Source organism: Exserohilum turcica, assembly GCF_000359705.1.
Source record: "Exserohilum turcica Et28A unplaced genomic scaffold SETTUscaffold_16, whole genome shotgun sequence".
Classification (NCBI taxonomy): domain Eukaryota; kingdom Fungi; phylum Ascomycota; class Dothideomycetes; order Pleosporales; family Pleosporaceae; genus Exserohilum; species Exserohilum turcicum.
Window position 1 is genome coordinate 569,230 of NW_007359981.1, and position 12,267 is coordinate 581,496.

At 49.6% G+C, this 12,267-nt stretch overlaps 4 protein-coding genes across 4 annotated transcripts; 3 read left to right on the forward strand and 1 right to left on the reverse strand.

Annotated features, from left to right (window-relative positions):
• Nucleotides 1-827: 827 nt before the first annotated feature.
• SETTUDRAFT_38878 (uncharacterized protein) lies at nucleotides 828-2,450 on the forward strand (the record flags this gene model as incomplete). Its single annotated transcript, XM_008025910.1, has 1 exon — nucleotides 828-2,450. The coding sequence occupies one exon, from the start codon at nucleotides 828-830 to the stop codon at nucleotides 2,448-2,450; it is 1,623 nt and encodes a 540-aa protein (XP_008024101.1).
• Nucleotides 2,451-4,829: 2,379 nt separating this feature from the next.
• Nucleotides 4,830-6,785, forward strand: SETTUDRAFT_38879 (uncharacterized protein; the record flags this gene model as incomplete). Its single annotated transcript, XM_008025911.1, has 1 exon — nucleotides 4,830-6,785. The coding sequence occupies one exon, from the start codon at nucleotides 4,830-4,832 to the stop codon at nucleotides 6,783-6,785; it is 1,956 nt and encodes a 651-aa protein (XP_008024102.1).
• A 1,935-nt stretch (nucleotides 6,786-8,720) lies between these two features.
• On the reverse strand, nucleotides 8,721-9,077 carry SETTUDRAFT_108101 (uncharacterized protein; the record flags this gene model as incomplete). The annotated part of the gene is made up of 1 exon (XM_008026064.1): nucleotides 8,721-9,077. A coding segment is annotated over one exon (357 nt), but the record flags the coding sequence as incomplete, so codon positions are not given.
• A 583-nt stretch (nucleotides 9,078-9,660) lies between these two features.
• On the forward strand, nucleotides 9,661-12,049 carry SETTUDRAFT_107865 (glycoside hydrolase family 92 protein; the record flags this gene model as incomplete). Its single annotated transcript, XM_008026065.1, has 3 exons — nucleotides 9,661-9,876; nucleotides 9,922-11,329; nucleotides 11,376-12,049. The coding sequence occupies 3 exons, from the start codon at nucleotides 9,661-9,663 to the stop codon at nucleotides 12,047-12,049; spliced, it is 2,298 nt and encodes a 765-aa protein (XP_008024256.1).
• Between the last annotated feature and the right edge of the window lie 218 nt (nucleotides 12,050-12,267).

Genomic DNA, 12,267 nt, shown 5'->3' on the forward strand with positions numbered 1-12,267 from the left:
TAACCTTGTAGTTAAGACTATCCCATGGCCTAAACCTGTATGGGATTATCTTCTCTATCTCTCTATTGTAGGTAGTTGGGATTGAGTTAGTAATCTGGAGTAACTGTCTACGTTGTTTTGGCTTTTTAGTTTGCTGGGGGTCTGTTGCTTGAAGCCTAGCAATAGCTATTGCGATTGGGTGGGTTTTAGCTAGCTGAGCTGCTCTTGTTGCGTAGTTTCTTAGCGTAGCGTTTAGCCGTATCGCTGGTGATAGTAGGCTTGCTTCAACACTTGCAGGTATTGATGGAGCGGTTCTAAAGACTCCTAGCACCTTTCTACACGCGAGATTGTGGAGTGGTTGGAGTAGCTTTGTTGCGTAGCTTTGTGAGTGCCAGTATACTGGTGCTCCGTAGTCTGCAACGCTAGTAACGCACGCTAAGTAGAGCTGCCTAATGGCGTAGGGAGAGAGGCCTGTCTCTATATTTGCTAGTCTCCCTATCCTCTGGAAGGCGTACGTCGCGCTTTGGGGAGGCGCGATGCTATGGAACAACTTCACCAGCACCGATACTGTCGCCATCGACCTCGCGAATAGCGATGGCACATGTGTGAAACTCTTCGGGATGCAGGATCCCATCATCTACAACATCAAGGTCAACGCGACCGGCTTCCCCCAAGAGGAGACTATAGCTGCGGGCCTCGATGCGCCCAACGTCACTGTCGCTCCTCCGGAGCAAGACACCCCAAGCAAGCCTGTAGAAGATACTACAGCGTGCAACGAGATGGGAGTCATGGACGACATGATCCATAATATTCCCAGCCATTTCATGGCCTTTGTCTCCCACCTCGTCATGGGCCTGGTCCTCATCCCGCTCGTGGCCATGTACTACACCGCGTTCAAGCCCCTTGTCTTCGCATTGGGCTTTTACACAAACATTTCTGATCCCCAAGAGTATGTAAACCGTTCATTCAATTTCACATGGCATACACTTGCTGACTGCAGTAGACAAGCTTCCCTGTCCCCTTTCCTCTCGGAGTACAAATATGCAATGTACTTCTGGCTGGCCATAGCCATAATCACCGTCCTCGAGCCTTTCGTCTCCTCTGCCTTGATGGCTATTCGCAACATCCTGCACAATCACCACGAGCAGCCCGCTGCAACACACAGCCAGGCCATCGTCGACGAAATGAAGAAGAAGTTGTGCAGACTTTTGGGCAAGGTCTATGGTCATGGTGTGTTGATCCGAGATCTTGGTGAGCAACAAGACTCGCACGCCCTCTCTCTGGCTGGACATACCACATCCTTGGGATATGTGAAGGTATGGCTGTCGAGACTGGGCGGCATAATCCAGAGGCTCGGTACCAAGATGGAGGAGGCTGAAAGGAAGTTGTCGAACGTATCCCAGATCCTTGTCCAACACGATGCGGACATCAAACAACTTGAACAGCACATCGTGCATGTGGATGACGACCAAACCGATATCGCAAATAACGCGTCAAGGACCACCGGAATACATAACGACATCGACCACGTCGCCAACACCAGCAAGCAGGGAGCCCAACTCATCCGCAATCGCATGAATATCCAAGAGTCCAAGATCGAGCAGCTTGAGCACGAGAGTCTGAAGCAGTTCAACAAAATGATCAGTCTCAGACACGAGAACTCCATGCAGGCCACCGAAATTCACAACCTCAGGTCGGACAGCAAAAAGCAGGCCGCCAGCATCCGTGACCTCCAGTCCGAAAGCGCCGCTCACGCCACGGGAATCGCCAACCTCAAGGACGACAACGCAGCCCAAGAGGCCCAAATCAAGGGCCTCAAGCACGAGAACACGACTCAGGCTGGCGAAATCCACGACCTCAAGGACCAGCTTGCTGCGCAAGCCACTGAGATGGACGGCCTCAAGAAGACGCTGGCTGAGGAACAAAAGGACAAGACATCCATCATCACCTTCTGCAAGAAGTACGTCTTCACGCAAAAAAACGCCAACGAGTACTACCAGCGCACCATCTCGGCCGCCCCGGACAACCAGCTCGCTCCGTACTTCAGCGCATTGATGACGGGCATGAACATGCAGATCGCTGTCATGTGCGAGATCATGGGCCGCTTGCAGATGGGCGATCCCAGTCTGCCCAAGTACAAGCAGCAGCAACACCAGCTGCAACACCAGCAGCAACAGGCTCGCAATGCTATGCAGCCCGGTGTCGGCTATGGCATGCAGCAAGGAGGATACGCTCCGCAGCAAGGTAACTTTGGCACTCAGCAACCCGGCTTTGGTACACCACCACCTCCACTACCACAACCCAACTTTGTCCAGCAGCAAGGTGGTGGCTTTGCTACATCACCTCTACAGCCCAACTTTGGTGGGCAGCGACCTGGCCTTAGTCCCCAGCAGCCCGGCTATGGTCCGCAGCAAAGCCAGTACTCTAACCTCGGGTCTCCTGGTGGTTTCCCACCGCACTTCCGGAAGTAAACCCATCACTTCCTCTCTCTCCTTTCTGTCCTCTTTTCCTTTTTTTGCAATCAGGATATCGGGGTACTTGGTCATGGTCGGTCTGGTGTTTGATGATTGCTTTCTGGTCACGATTTGCACGATGGTATCAGGGATATGAGGGCTGGGGGGATTTGTATGCCGTGGGAGCTTTTATTTGGCTGGCTTTGGTGTCTTTGCTTGCTGCGTTTTTTTTTTTGCTTGCTTTCCTGTTTTCGTGTCCTTGTTTTTTTTTACTGTAAGTACACGAAAGCAAGTCTCCTGATGCATCAAAATAGTGCAACAGAAGTCGCGTACTCACAGAGGGGCGACTCTTGTTGTCTTATCTCGACGCAACAGGGCGAATTGCTCTCGTGCGCTTCGCTGTTTTTGAGTTCACTCTTGTATGCGCGCTTGCTTGCTTGCTATGCATGACCGACCGACCGATCGACCAAACCATCCAATGAATTGATATCTACGTATTCTGAAACTTCATGAGTTGATCTTCAATTAAACCGTGAAATGGAAAGTTTTTGAAAATGATGCGATTGAGTGTGTGATGACATATCTTGCTGAGCTGCCGGTACATTTCCAATTCTAATCGACGGACCAACAATATCATTCTGAGTAGTCGAAGTCCTCGTCTTCGTCATGGAAGCCTCTCGTAATATGAGAGCAAGCTGAAGACTTGGATGGTCTTGACACGCGAATTTGACCAGATTGCATCATCAGTATCATGCGCCAAAGTCCAGGATGCGCCGTACGGCTGCGAGATACATGGTGGCAGCGATGAGACGTCGCAACGCAACCAAAATCAACAAGACATCAGAGGTAAAAGCCTCAGTCCATGGCTTCCAGGTGAGATATAGCTGTATTTATCCGCCTAAGATACCCATCCTTCTCACACTCCACAGAAATGCATCGCGCGCGCACGCGCTATCGTACCACATTTTCTCCCCGTGCATTCTCATCTCGATGCTTCATCGTTTCAGACTACTCCACGACCCGTCATGTGAGAATGAAGCAGTGGAGATTCTGGCGACGATGATGTTACACGACCTCTCAGTGTTGTTGCTCGCACTTTTGCACACTGCGTCGATGTCGCACATCGCACAAAGTACACAGCGTATCGAAACAATGCACCAATCCAATCAGATCTGACAATTTTGATCGAGCACCTTAACATCTCCTTTATCCTCTGGCTAGATCACGCCTGTCACTGCCCTGTACCCGCGATAGCCCTGTGCCTCATCTTGTTCCTCGTCCCGTTATCGCACTCGCTATACCTGTACTCCGGCAACAAGACTTACCTCGACGCCTGAAACCCGCGGTTCCCGGATACAATTAGCGGCAGTCTATGAAATACGGGGCTTTTAGCTGAGAGATGCAGTGTAATTCATTGAGGTGCTGGTTTACGCAACGCGCTGAATGACGGCGGCGGGGAAAGATGGGCACATATCCGCTCAAGAAAGGCGCGGAGTACGCGGAGAAAGCGAGCGTATGCTAAGGGTAGGTTCACCTCTGTGTTATTTCTTGTAGTAGGAATCTTCTGAGCATGGAGTGGAAAGGTTGAAGGATGATGTTGGTGGTTGGTAGAAGGTGACGGTAAGTATCCAAGTCCTGTACATATCTAATTGGAGCCTAAAACGCATAGAACATGCGCATTGCGTTTAAAACTCCTGTTGTTCTAGATGCTTGGATGCCATTCATATATGTGTACACATGATAAGATAGATACCGAGAAGTGGAAGGAAAAGGAGTCTTCTGTGCGTCAGGAGATACGGCAAACGATAGTCAGAGTTTTCGAAATCGCGCTGAAGTTTCAAAGCCACATGCTCATATAGATAAACATCATGGAAGAATGCATGGAGGAATGGAGGCGCATGCTTGATACATTGAATTTTGTATTGGCTGAGCTCCAGCGTTTTGAAGCCATGTTCGGCTTGCATGACTTGAACCGCTGATTTGAGACTGTTGAATTTCGAGCTGCGGAGGTTTCATGCAATTTTTTCATCGTCAGGATGCTGAGGGAGCCGGACAATCTGAGTGAGGTAGTGGAAAACGCTACACACTGGGATTGCATTCGTGGATGAAGTGCACCGAGCTGACTCCAATATTCACATAGCTTTCTCTATCTCGGAAGGTGATATTCGTATTAGCATCTGAAATTTGTTTATTACATCTAACTAGTTCGTTGGTGCTGTTGTTCTGTGACGTCACATGTTGTTGAGCAAACGCCCGCTGTCTCCTCTGTTGCGCCGCCTCTCACTCCACTTGCCCTCTACCCCTCTCACATCAAGTTTTCTATCTCCCCAGACGATCCAGTACCTTAACAACTAAGTCCCACTGAATTTCTCTCCTTGTACTTCAGAATCGAAGACCATGGCCACGACATCACCGGGAGATCCGCCGCCTGAGACGACGATGAGCTCTGAAGTCATCTGCGAACTTTTCTCACCCGAGGCTGCAAAAGCCGCACTCGAAAAAAGCCTCGACCAGACACCCAGGCCTAGAAAGGCACGCATGGAACAAGTCGATCATGCACTTGTCATCCTATCGAGCAAATTTCCCGATATCGCTGCATCCTTTGAGCGCGCGAAATCCGACCACATCACTCTCACTGCGTACGTCACCGAGCACTTGGATGCAATTGAAGCGTTTCTGCAGGGACGAGAGATGGAAGAGGATACTCGAAAGACGCTGTGCGCCAACTTGAGCAGTGTGCATGGTGCGTTGAAAAACACTGCAAAGTGGCGCAATGACGTCGAAAAGCAACAGCTTCCGCGCGTGGAGAGGAGAGCAATTGCGGTTTTCCTCCTCTTTTGTCAAGAACTAAAGGAAGAGTGGGAAGATAGGTGGTGTTTACTGAGAGACAGACTTGGGGATGACGCCTTGGCCAAAGAAGAGGATGCACATGCGACTCACCAGTGTGGTGGTGGAAGCGACTTTTTATGTGCCCATCATCGTTTCGAATACCAGGTCAAGGAAATTGAACAGAGATTGAGAAAGCTAACCCGCCGAGCGTTGCACAAGCAGTTTGAAAAGCTGCTATCTGCACTGTTGCGCTACGAACAAGCTTGCAAGGCTTTGTTACCGGAACTTGAAGCATTCGACCGCCTTGTGAGCATCTTCCAAGACATGGGAGACAAACCTCTGACACCTGAAACTGTTCAAATGATTACTTCACCTCTAGAGGATGTTAAATTGGAACATAAAGCTGCTATGCGCGTGTACAAGCAGCAGAAGAGGCTTACCGAGCTTAAAGTGTCTAATGATCGTCAAAAATCCGATCTGGAAGAGTTATCTTGTTTGTACGCACTAATAACCTCGTCGTACAAGTATGACTTGGAGGAATTTCGAACAACATACTCTCGATTCTTTCACGCAGAGTGCAATTGCCCACATGCTCTGCCTGAGAGTAACGAAGATTGCGGTCAGTCTCGTTGGCCAAAGTATCCGAGTCTGATGTGGATAGGGGAGGCTATCGATCAACTTGTTCCATTGAAGTCCGCATCCAAGGCTGAGATTTACCTTCAATTCTATTCAGCAGCTCGAGACTTCGATTTGGGTCTCAGAGAATTTCACAAATTTCGAGATCACAACAAAAACAACTTGTACACTGACATCGATGAAAGAAACGAAGATGGCACGCTTCAGCACGCCAAGATTTGGTCCGCGATGGTCAATTTCGAATCGTTCCTTCTGAACTCCCTGAACGGTTATCAGCGTTTACACGACATATACCAAGAACTCAAAGATAAAATTGCAGTGTCTTCGCAACTGTCCATGCCAAGCTCTGCCACAGTCAAAACCAGCAAAGCGGTCGTCTTTCGGTGTTTTACATACCTAGCTGTTATGCGCGACCATTTCAGTAACCTGCTGTATGTGGGGCTTTTGCAGAGTCGAAAAGATCCTGAATATATGAAGAACGAGATAGACTGGACGTTCTTCGATCACGACACGCGTGCGCTGTGGCATACTTGTCGAGACTCAATTTATAAGCGTCATAGCAAACTAGCAAAAGTTCTTTTCGGCTCAATGGAAGGATCTGAGAGCAAAGAAAATTGTGCAGACAGCGAAGAACACATACAGCGCTGTCTAGAAGGCCAGGTTTTGATGAGAGAGACCATGTCTCAGGGATCAGAATGCTACATGATGAATTGCGATCGGCTCGAAACGCGGATGGACATTCTCAAGAGCTATTCCAATGCGTACTTGGGAAACGATATTGCACAGGCACTGAACGAATACCTCGACAAGCACACAAAGGATGTTGTTGCAGTTACGCGACACTTTGGAGCTATGATTGAGGTTACACAATGCGAGGAGCCGATTTAGGGTTGGTAGGACGGAGCAAAGCAACGAAAGATGGGAGTTGAATCAAAGGGAGATGGAAAAATGCTGCATTGGAAATGGCCATTGAAGGAAACTGGGACGTATGAGGTTTTTGTTAGGATAAGAACAATGGAAAATGCGGCTGACATGCCTATACCGATTTTTCCAACAACAGGAAAAGGCGTGGTACATGGCGTGCAAAATTCCTGCTAGTTTCTCCAAAAGAGCCCAGAATTTGATTTGTCACTTGTGCAGATATGGATGCTGATGTAAAAGGATGCATGCCATAACCTGCATGGACGCGCAATGACCCAGGACGCGCAATGACCCACCCCACCAAAAAACCTATTGCAAAAGATGAGGCTGTACAGCCACCCACAGTCGCTATTATCACGAGATTTCATAGTGTTGTAGTAATTATAGCATTGCGATCATGATAGGCTACTTGTATCTACTTAGTAGCTTGGTAGTGCGGCCGTGGCAGGTGGTCCGAGTTGGGACAGCTAGTGCAGCCACCTTAGCTTGTACATGAGATGAATCAACAACAACACGTTTCTGACGCTTCTGCTTTTAAGAGGAGCCTTGTGATGCTTTGCGCTTACCCATTTGGGATAATTATATAGCTTTTTCAGCCTCCCGGGCTGCCTTTTGAGCCTCCTTTTGAGCCACCTTGGCGGCTCTCTCCTTCTCTCTCACCTCCTTGAGCCTCTCTCTCTCAACACGCTTCTCCTGGGCTATTTAAAGCTTGTACAATTAAGCTTGTCTCCTTAACTCAGATCTCTTAGCTTTCTAGAGTTGTAATTGCTGTTGTTCTTGTTGTCGTTCCATCTCATCCTCCTTAGCTTGGCGAACCTTCTTAGGAGACCAAAAGACAGCTCCTCCATAGTACTCCTCAGGCCTATTAAGTTGAAGCGTGTAGCTCTTCTTTTGGTGTCTCTTTTTAACCTTTAGAGCCTCCCTTAAGCCCTAGTTTTCTCCTTTAAGTATACTATTTTGAGCTAAGAGGTAATAGAGGCTTCGGCGAAGCTTTTTTACCTCCTTATTATTAAAATCCTTCACCTCCCAGCGTATAATAGACTCAATTTTGAGCTAATCATCTCCACTAAGGACAGAAGAAGAGCTTTCATCTAAACTAGAGGCCTCTTATTGGAACTTTTGGAGAATAACCTCAGCATTTAGTGGGTTAATGCTAGTTGCCTTAAAGGAGCTTATAATAGTCTCCTTTCTAAAAGCTGTACCCCAAGCCCTCTAAAAGAGCTTAAAGAAGTCTCCTTTTGCTAGAGGAAGGATTCCATGGCTCCAATAGAGGAAGTTTGACAACTCCTTTGAGTAGGCTGACGCTAGAGGCCCAAACATCCCAACGTCAAGAGGCTGAAGCCTATGGGTCGAATGAGGAGGATATACAGCAACTAGAATCCTATGGCTGTTGCAATAATCCAGAAAATCCATGGTTACATGAGATGAGTGGCCATCAACAATGAGTAACCGGTACCCAGTTCGAGCGTAGCGTGCAGTCTCTCTTTCAAAGACCTCTTTAAGCCAAGCTAGGCCTATATCATTGTTAGTCCATCTAGAGGGCGATGAGGTAACAAAGACTGAGTGCTTGTTTAGATTAATAGCCTCTACCCAGGCTGATTTTAGAGCTCCAGCATCTAACTGAAAGATGAGAGATGGAGAAAGAGGTGTACCATCTAAGCAGATACAGGCTAGGACTGTAATCCACTCTCTAGAGCCATCTTGTAGGCTTAAAACAACTCCTCCTCTTTTATATTGCCTCTTACTAAAGATCCTTTTAGACCTTCCAAGGATTCCAAGTAAGAAGCCCTTTTCATCCATATTGAAGATGTGAGAGGGCTATATATTGTACTCCTTCATCTTATTGTGTAACAGCTCAAAGTACAACCTATACTTGGTTGCTAAATCAGCCTTGTGACGCTTCTAGTCCATAGGACTCTGCCAGCGAGAGATGAGATGAGAGGAGTTCCTGCAGAGGAACCTAGAAACCCAGCGTTCTGAAACGTCTCTACCAAGCAAGGATGACGCAAGATGGCGTATTATTAGACGCGAAGGTGGTGTACGCCTCTCAGTGAGGGATTCGATGTACTGTACAAGCTCCTTTTCGCGTTGTAGGTGGATAGAGAGGTGGGCGAGCGCGCGAGGCTGAGTTTTGCCTTGGTGTCTTCGAGCGAGCGTACGATAGCTAATGCCAAACCTTTTTGCAACTTGGCGATAGCTGAAAGATGCGCCTAGTTCGCGCGATTTGATTTCTTCAATCGCTTCCTGAATCGGGTCTATATTGGTGGAGTTATGAGGTATTTTGTGTAGGTGTTGAGTTTGGTGGGGTGGGTCATTGCGCGTCCTGGGTCATTGCGCGTCCATGCAGGTTAATTCCCCGCTCCCGCCTTCGGAAGGTGACCCACCTCCGCATCTTGGCAGGCACCAGAGGGGAAGGCGGGGCGCAAAGCAACGATGTCATAGCACATGGCCTGCCAAAGGAATACCCAGCGATGTAACCCCAACGCCTGATCAATACCAGCAATGAGTAAAGCGACATGCATGAGCGGGGTATCTTGGAGCGACGCACAAAGGTGGGGGACATTGAGCATGCGTTAAGTGGTGAAGTACCTGCTGCGTTCCATCAACACCACCATTCTTCACAATGCTCGGTGTGAAGATACTTTCAGTACTCGCAATTGCGCAAAATCAATACGCAAAAGCGCAAGAAGTCGATTACTCGCAATATGTGAACCCGTTCATAGGGACCGAGGGCGCTATACCTGGCTATGCATGTAAGGCACCTGATCCCCAGACATCCCCTCACTGACATTTCAAAGACGGAGGCGGCGATGTCTTTGTCGGCGGCGCAGTACCATTTGGCATGGTCAAGCTCGGAATCGATAGCTACGAAAGCCCTATCAACCAAAGCGCACTCAATGGCGGATATACGCCCAAGGGTCGTGTCACGGGTATTAGTCTGATGCATCAGTCTGGTACAGGGGGAGGGCCAAAATACGGGTATCCGTCCCAGATGCCCCTCACCAAGATTGATGGCGATGTCAATGTGCTGGATAATCGCACGTATTGGCAGAATCGCGTACGTTTAGCGGCACGTCTTCGCATACACTAGCTGACGAAATAGGTCGGCCAAGATGTAGCTTCAGTTGGCTACTTTCGCACTGAGCTGGAGTCGGGTGTAAAAGTCGAGCTATCGGCCTCACGACATGCGGGACTCTACCACTACACATATCCATCGACTTCTGAGACACACGTGTTAGTGGACCTGTCGCACTATCTCCCGCACTTGACACGGTCATGGGACTCGCAGTTTTACACCGGCGGCGAGATTGAGATCCAGCCCAATTCCAAAACTTACACTGGCTACACCTCCATTGCGGGAGGATGGAACGTTGGCGCGCCAGTCACCGTCTACATATGTGGAGAATTCGATCGTGCACCAGATGAGGGCAAAGCGTTCAAAGGCAAGAACACGTTTCCCGTTGGTCGGCACTTTCGCACCTCTGACAATGCCACAACGCCGCAACCGACATTCACTGGATACAAAGCCCGGTCTGGACCGATGAATGACCGCGTTGGCGCTGTGTTCACTTGGAAGAACGCCACTAAGGTCAAGTCTCGTGTCGGCATCTCCTTCATGTCTGTGGACAAAGCTTGCGCATACAAAAACTCCGAACTGTCAACGTGGTCCATCGAAGATACCGCACAAGCAGCGCGCGACGAATGGAACCGCGACGTGTTTTCCAAAATCCGCGTCGACACTTCGGAAGCTGCAAACAAAACACGCCTGGCGTTGCTGTACTCCAGTCTGTACTTTATGCACCTCATTCCAAGTGAGCGGGTAGGCGAGAACCCACTGTGGGATTCGGATGAGCCGTCGTGGGATGACTTTTATACCATGTGGGATCTTTTTCGGAACCAGGTCTCGCTGTGGCATCTCATCCAGCCCAGTTACTACGAGTCAATGCTACGGTCTTTGATTGACATCTTCAAGAATGACGGATACTTGCCGGATGGACGATCCGGCAACTACAACGGGCTGGTGCAAGGAGGATCAAATGCCGATAATGTCCTTGCGGATGCCTATGTTAAAGGCATGAGGGGTAAGATCAATTGGACCGAAGGTTATGTTGCTGTCAAAAAAGATGCCGATGTGCTGCCGTTCTTTGACCAAAACCCCGCCGATCGATATGGCTCACTGAAAGAGGGCCGGGCAGCACTGGATGACTGGATACCGCTGGGCTATGTCTCAGCCGACCGCAATACGCGCGCAGTATCGAGGACGGTGGAATATGCGCTCAACGACTTTGCTGTCAGTCAGATTGCAGCAGGCGAGGCGCCTGGCGATCAGGACCTGTACCTGCGCAGGTCAGCAGGTTGGCAGTTGAGCTGGAATCCCGAAGCAACAAGCCGTAACTTTACTGGCTTCGTCATGCCGCGATACGCAAACGGGACTTTTGACGAGACTTACGACATTACCGACTGTGGCGGTTGCAACTGGGGCGACCTCAGTTACGAAGGGACTGCGTTTGGTAAGTTGCCGTCTCCCTGCTATGAATATCCTGCTGAACCCGACAGAATATTCCTTTGTCATTCCCCATGACATGTCGCGATTGATAACGCTAATGGGCGGCGCCTCACACTTTGAAGCACGACTCGACTACGTCTTCCAGCCAAACACGTCTGGCGTCGATCTCGGTGTAAACGGACTAGATATTACGACGATCAACAACGTAGCGAACGAGCCAGACTTCCAAACGCCTTACCTTTACAATTACCTCAACAAACAATGGAAGAGCGTCCAGCGCTCCCGCCAACTCGCCAACGACTTCTACTTCAACACCACAAACGGCATCCCGGGAAACAGCGATGCAGGCGCCTTGAACTGCTGGTTAGTCTGGCAGATGCTGGGCCTGTATCCCATAGTCACGACGCCCGTGTATCTTCTTGAGAGTCCCTGGTTCTCCGACATCAACGTCACCATCAACCACGACAAGACGCTGAGGATCCGGGCGGAAGGCTTAGACGATGGCGACGGCCGCCAGGGATACTACGTGCAGAGCGTAAGCATCAACGGCGAAGCGTGGACGCGGAACTGGTTCGAGCATGCGGATGCAGGCGGTATTATGACGGCAGGCGGTGAGATTGTCTTTACGCTGGGCCACGAGCAGCTGGCCTGGGAAACGGGTCCCGTCCCGCCGAGTCCCGGTCATCAAGAAGTGGATATTCCAGGCGACGAGGCCTTGTTCTAGTTGGATGGGCTAATAAGTATTCCTACGCTTCCATTGGCTCAAACCCCTTCTTGCTCGGCATCAGCATCATCCTCGTGGTGGTTGTGTCTTTCCACCGTATAAGCAATACGCCCACGGCTGTAATAGCAAAATAAGTCGAAACGCCAAGACAGTCTTCGCCTACTGTGGCACCAAATCCAAACGCTGATACAGAGACTGGTTACCTCTGTAGAAGCACC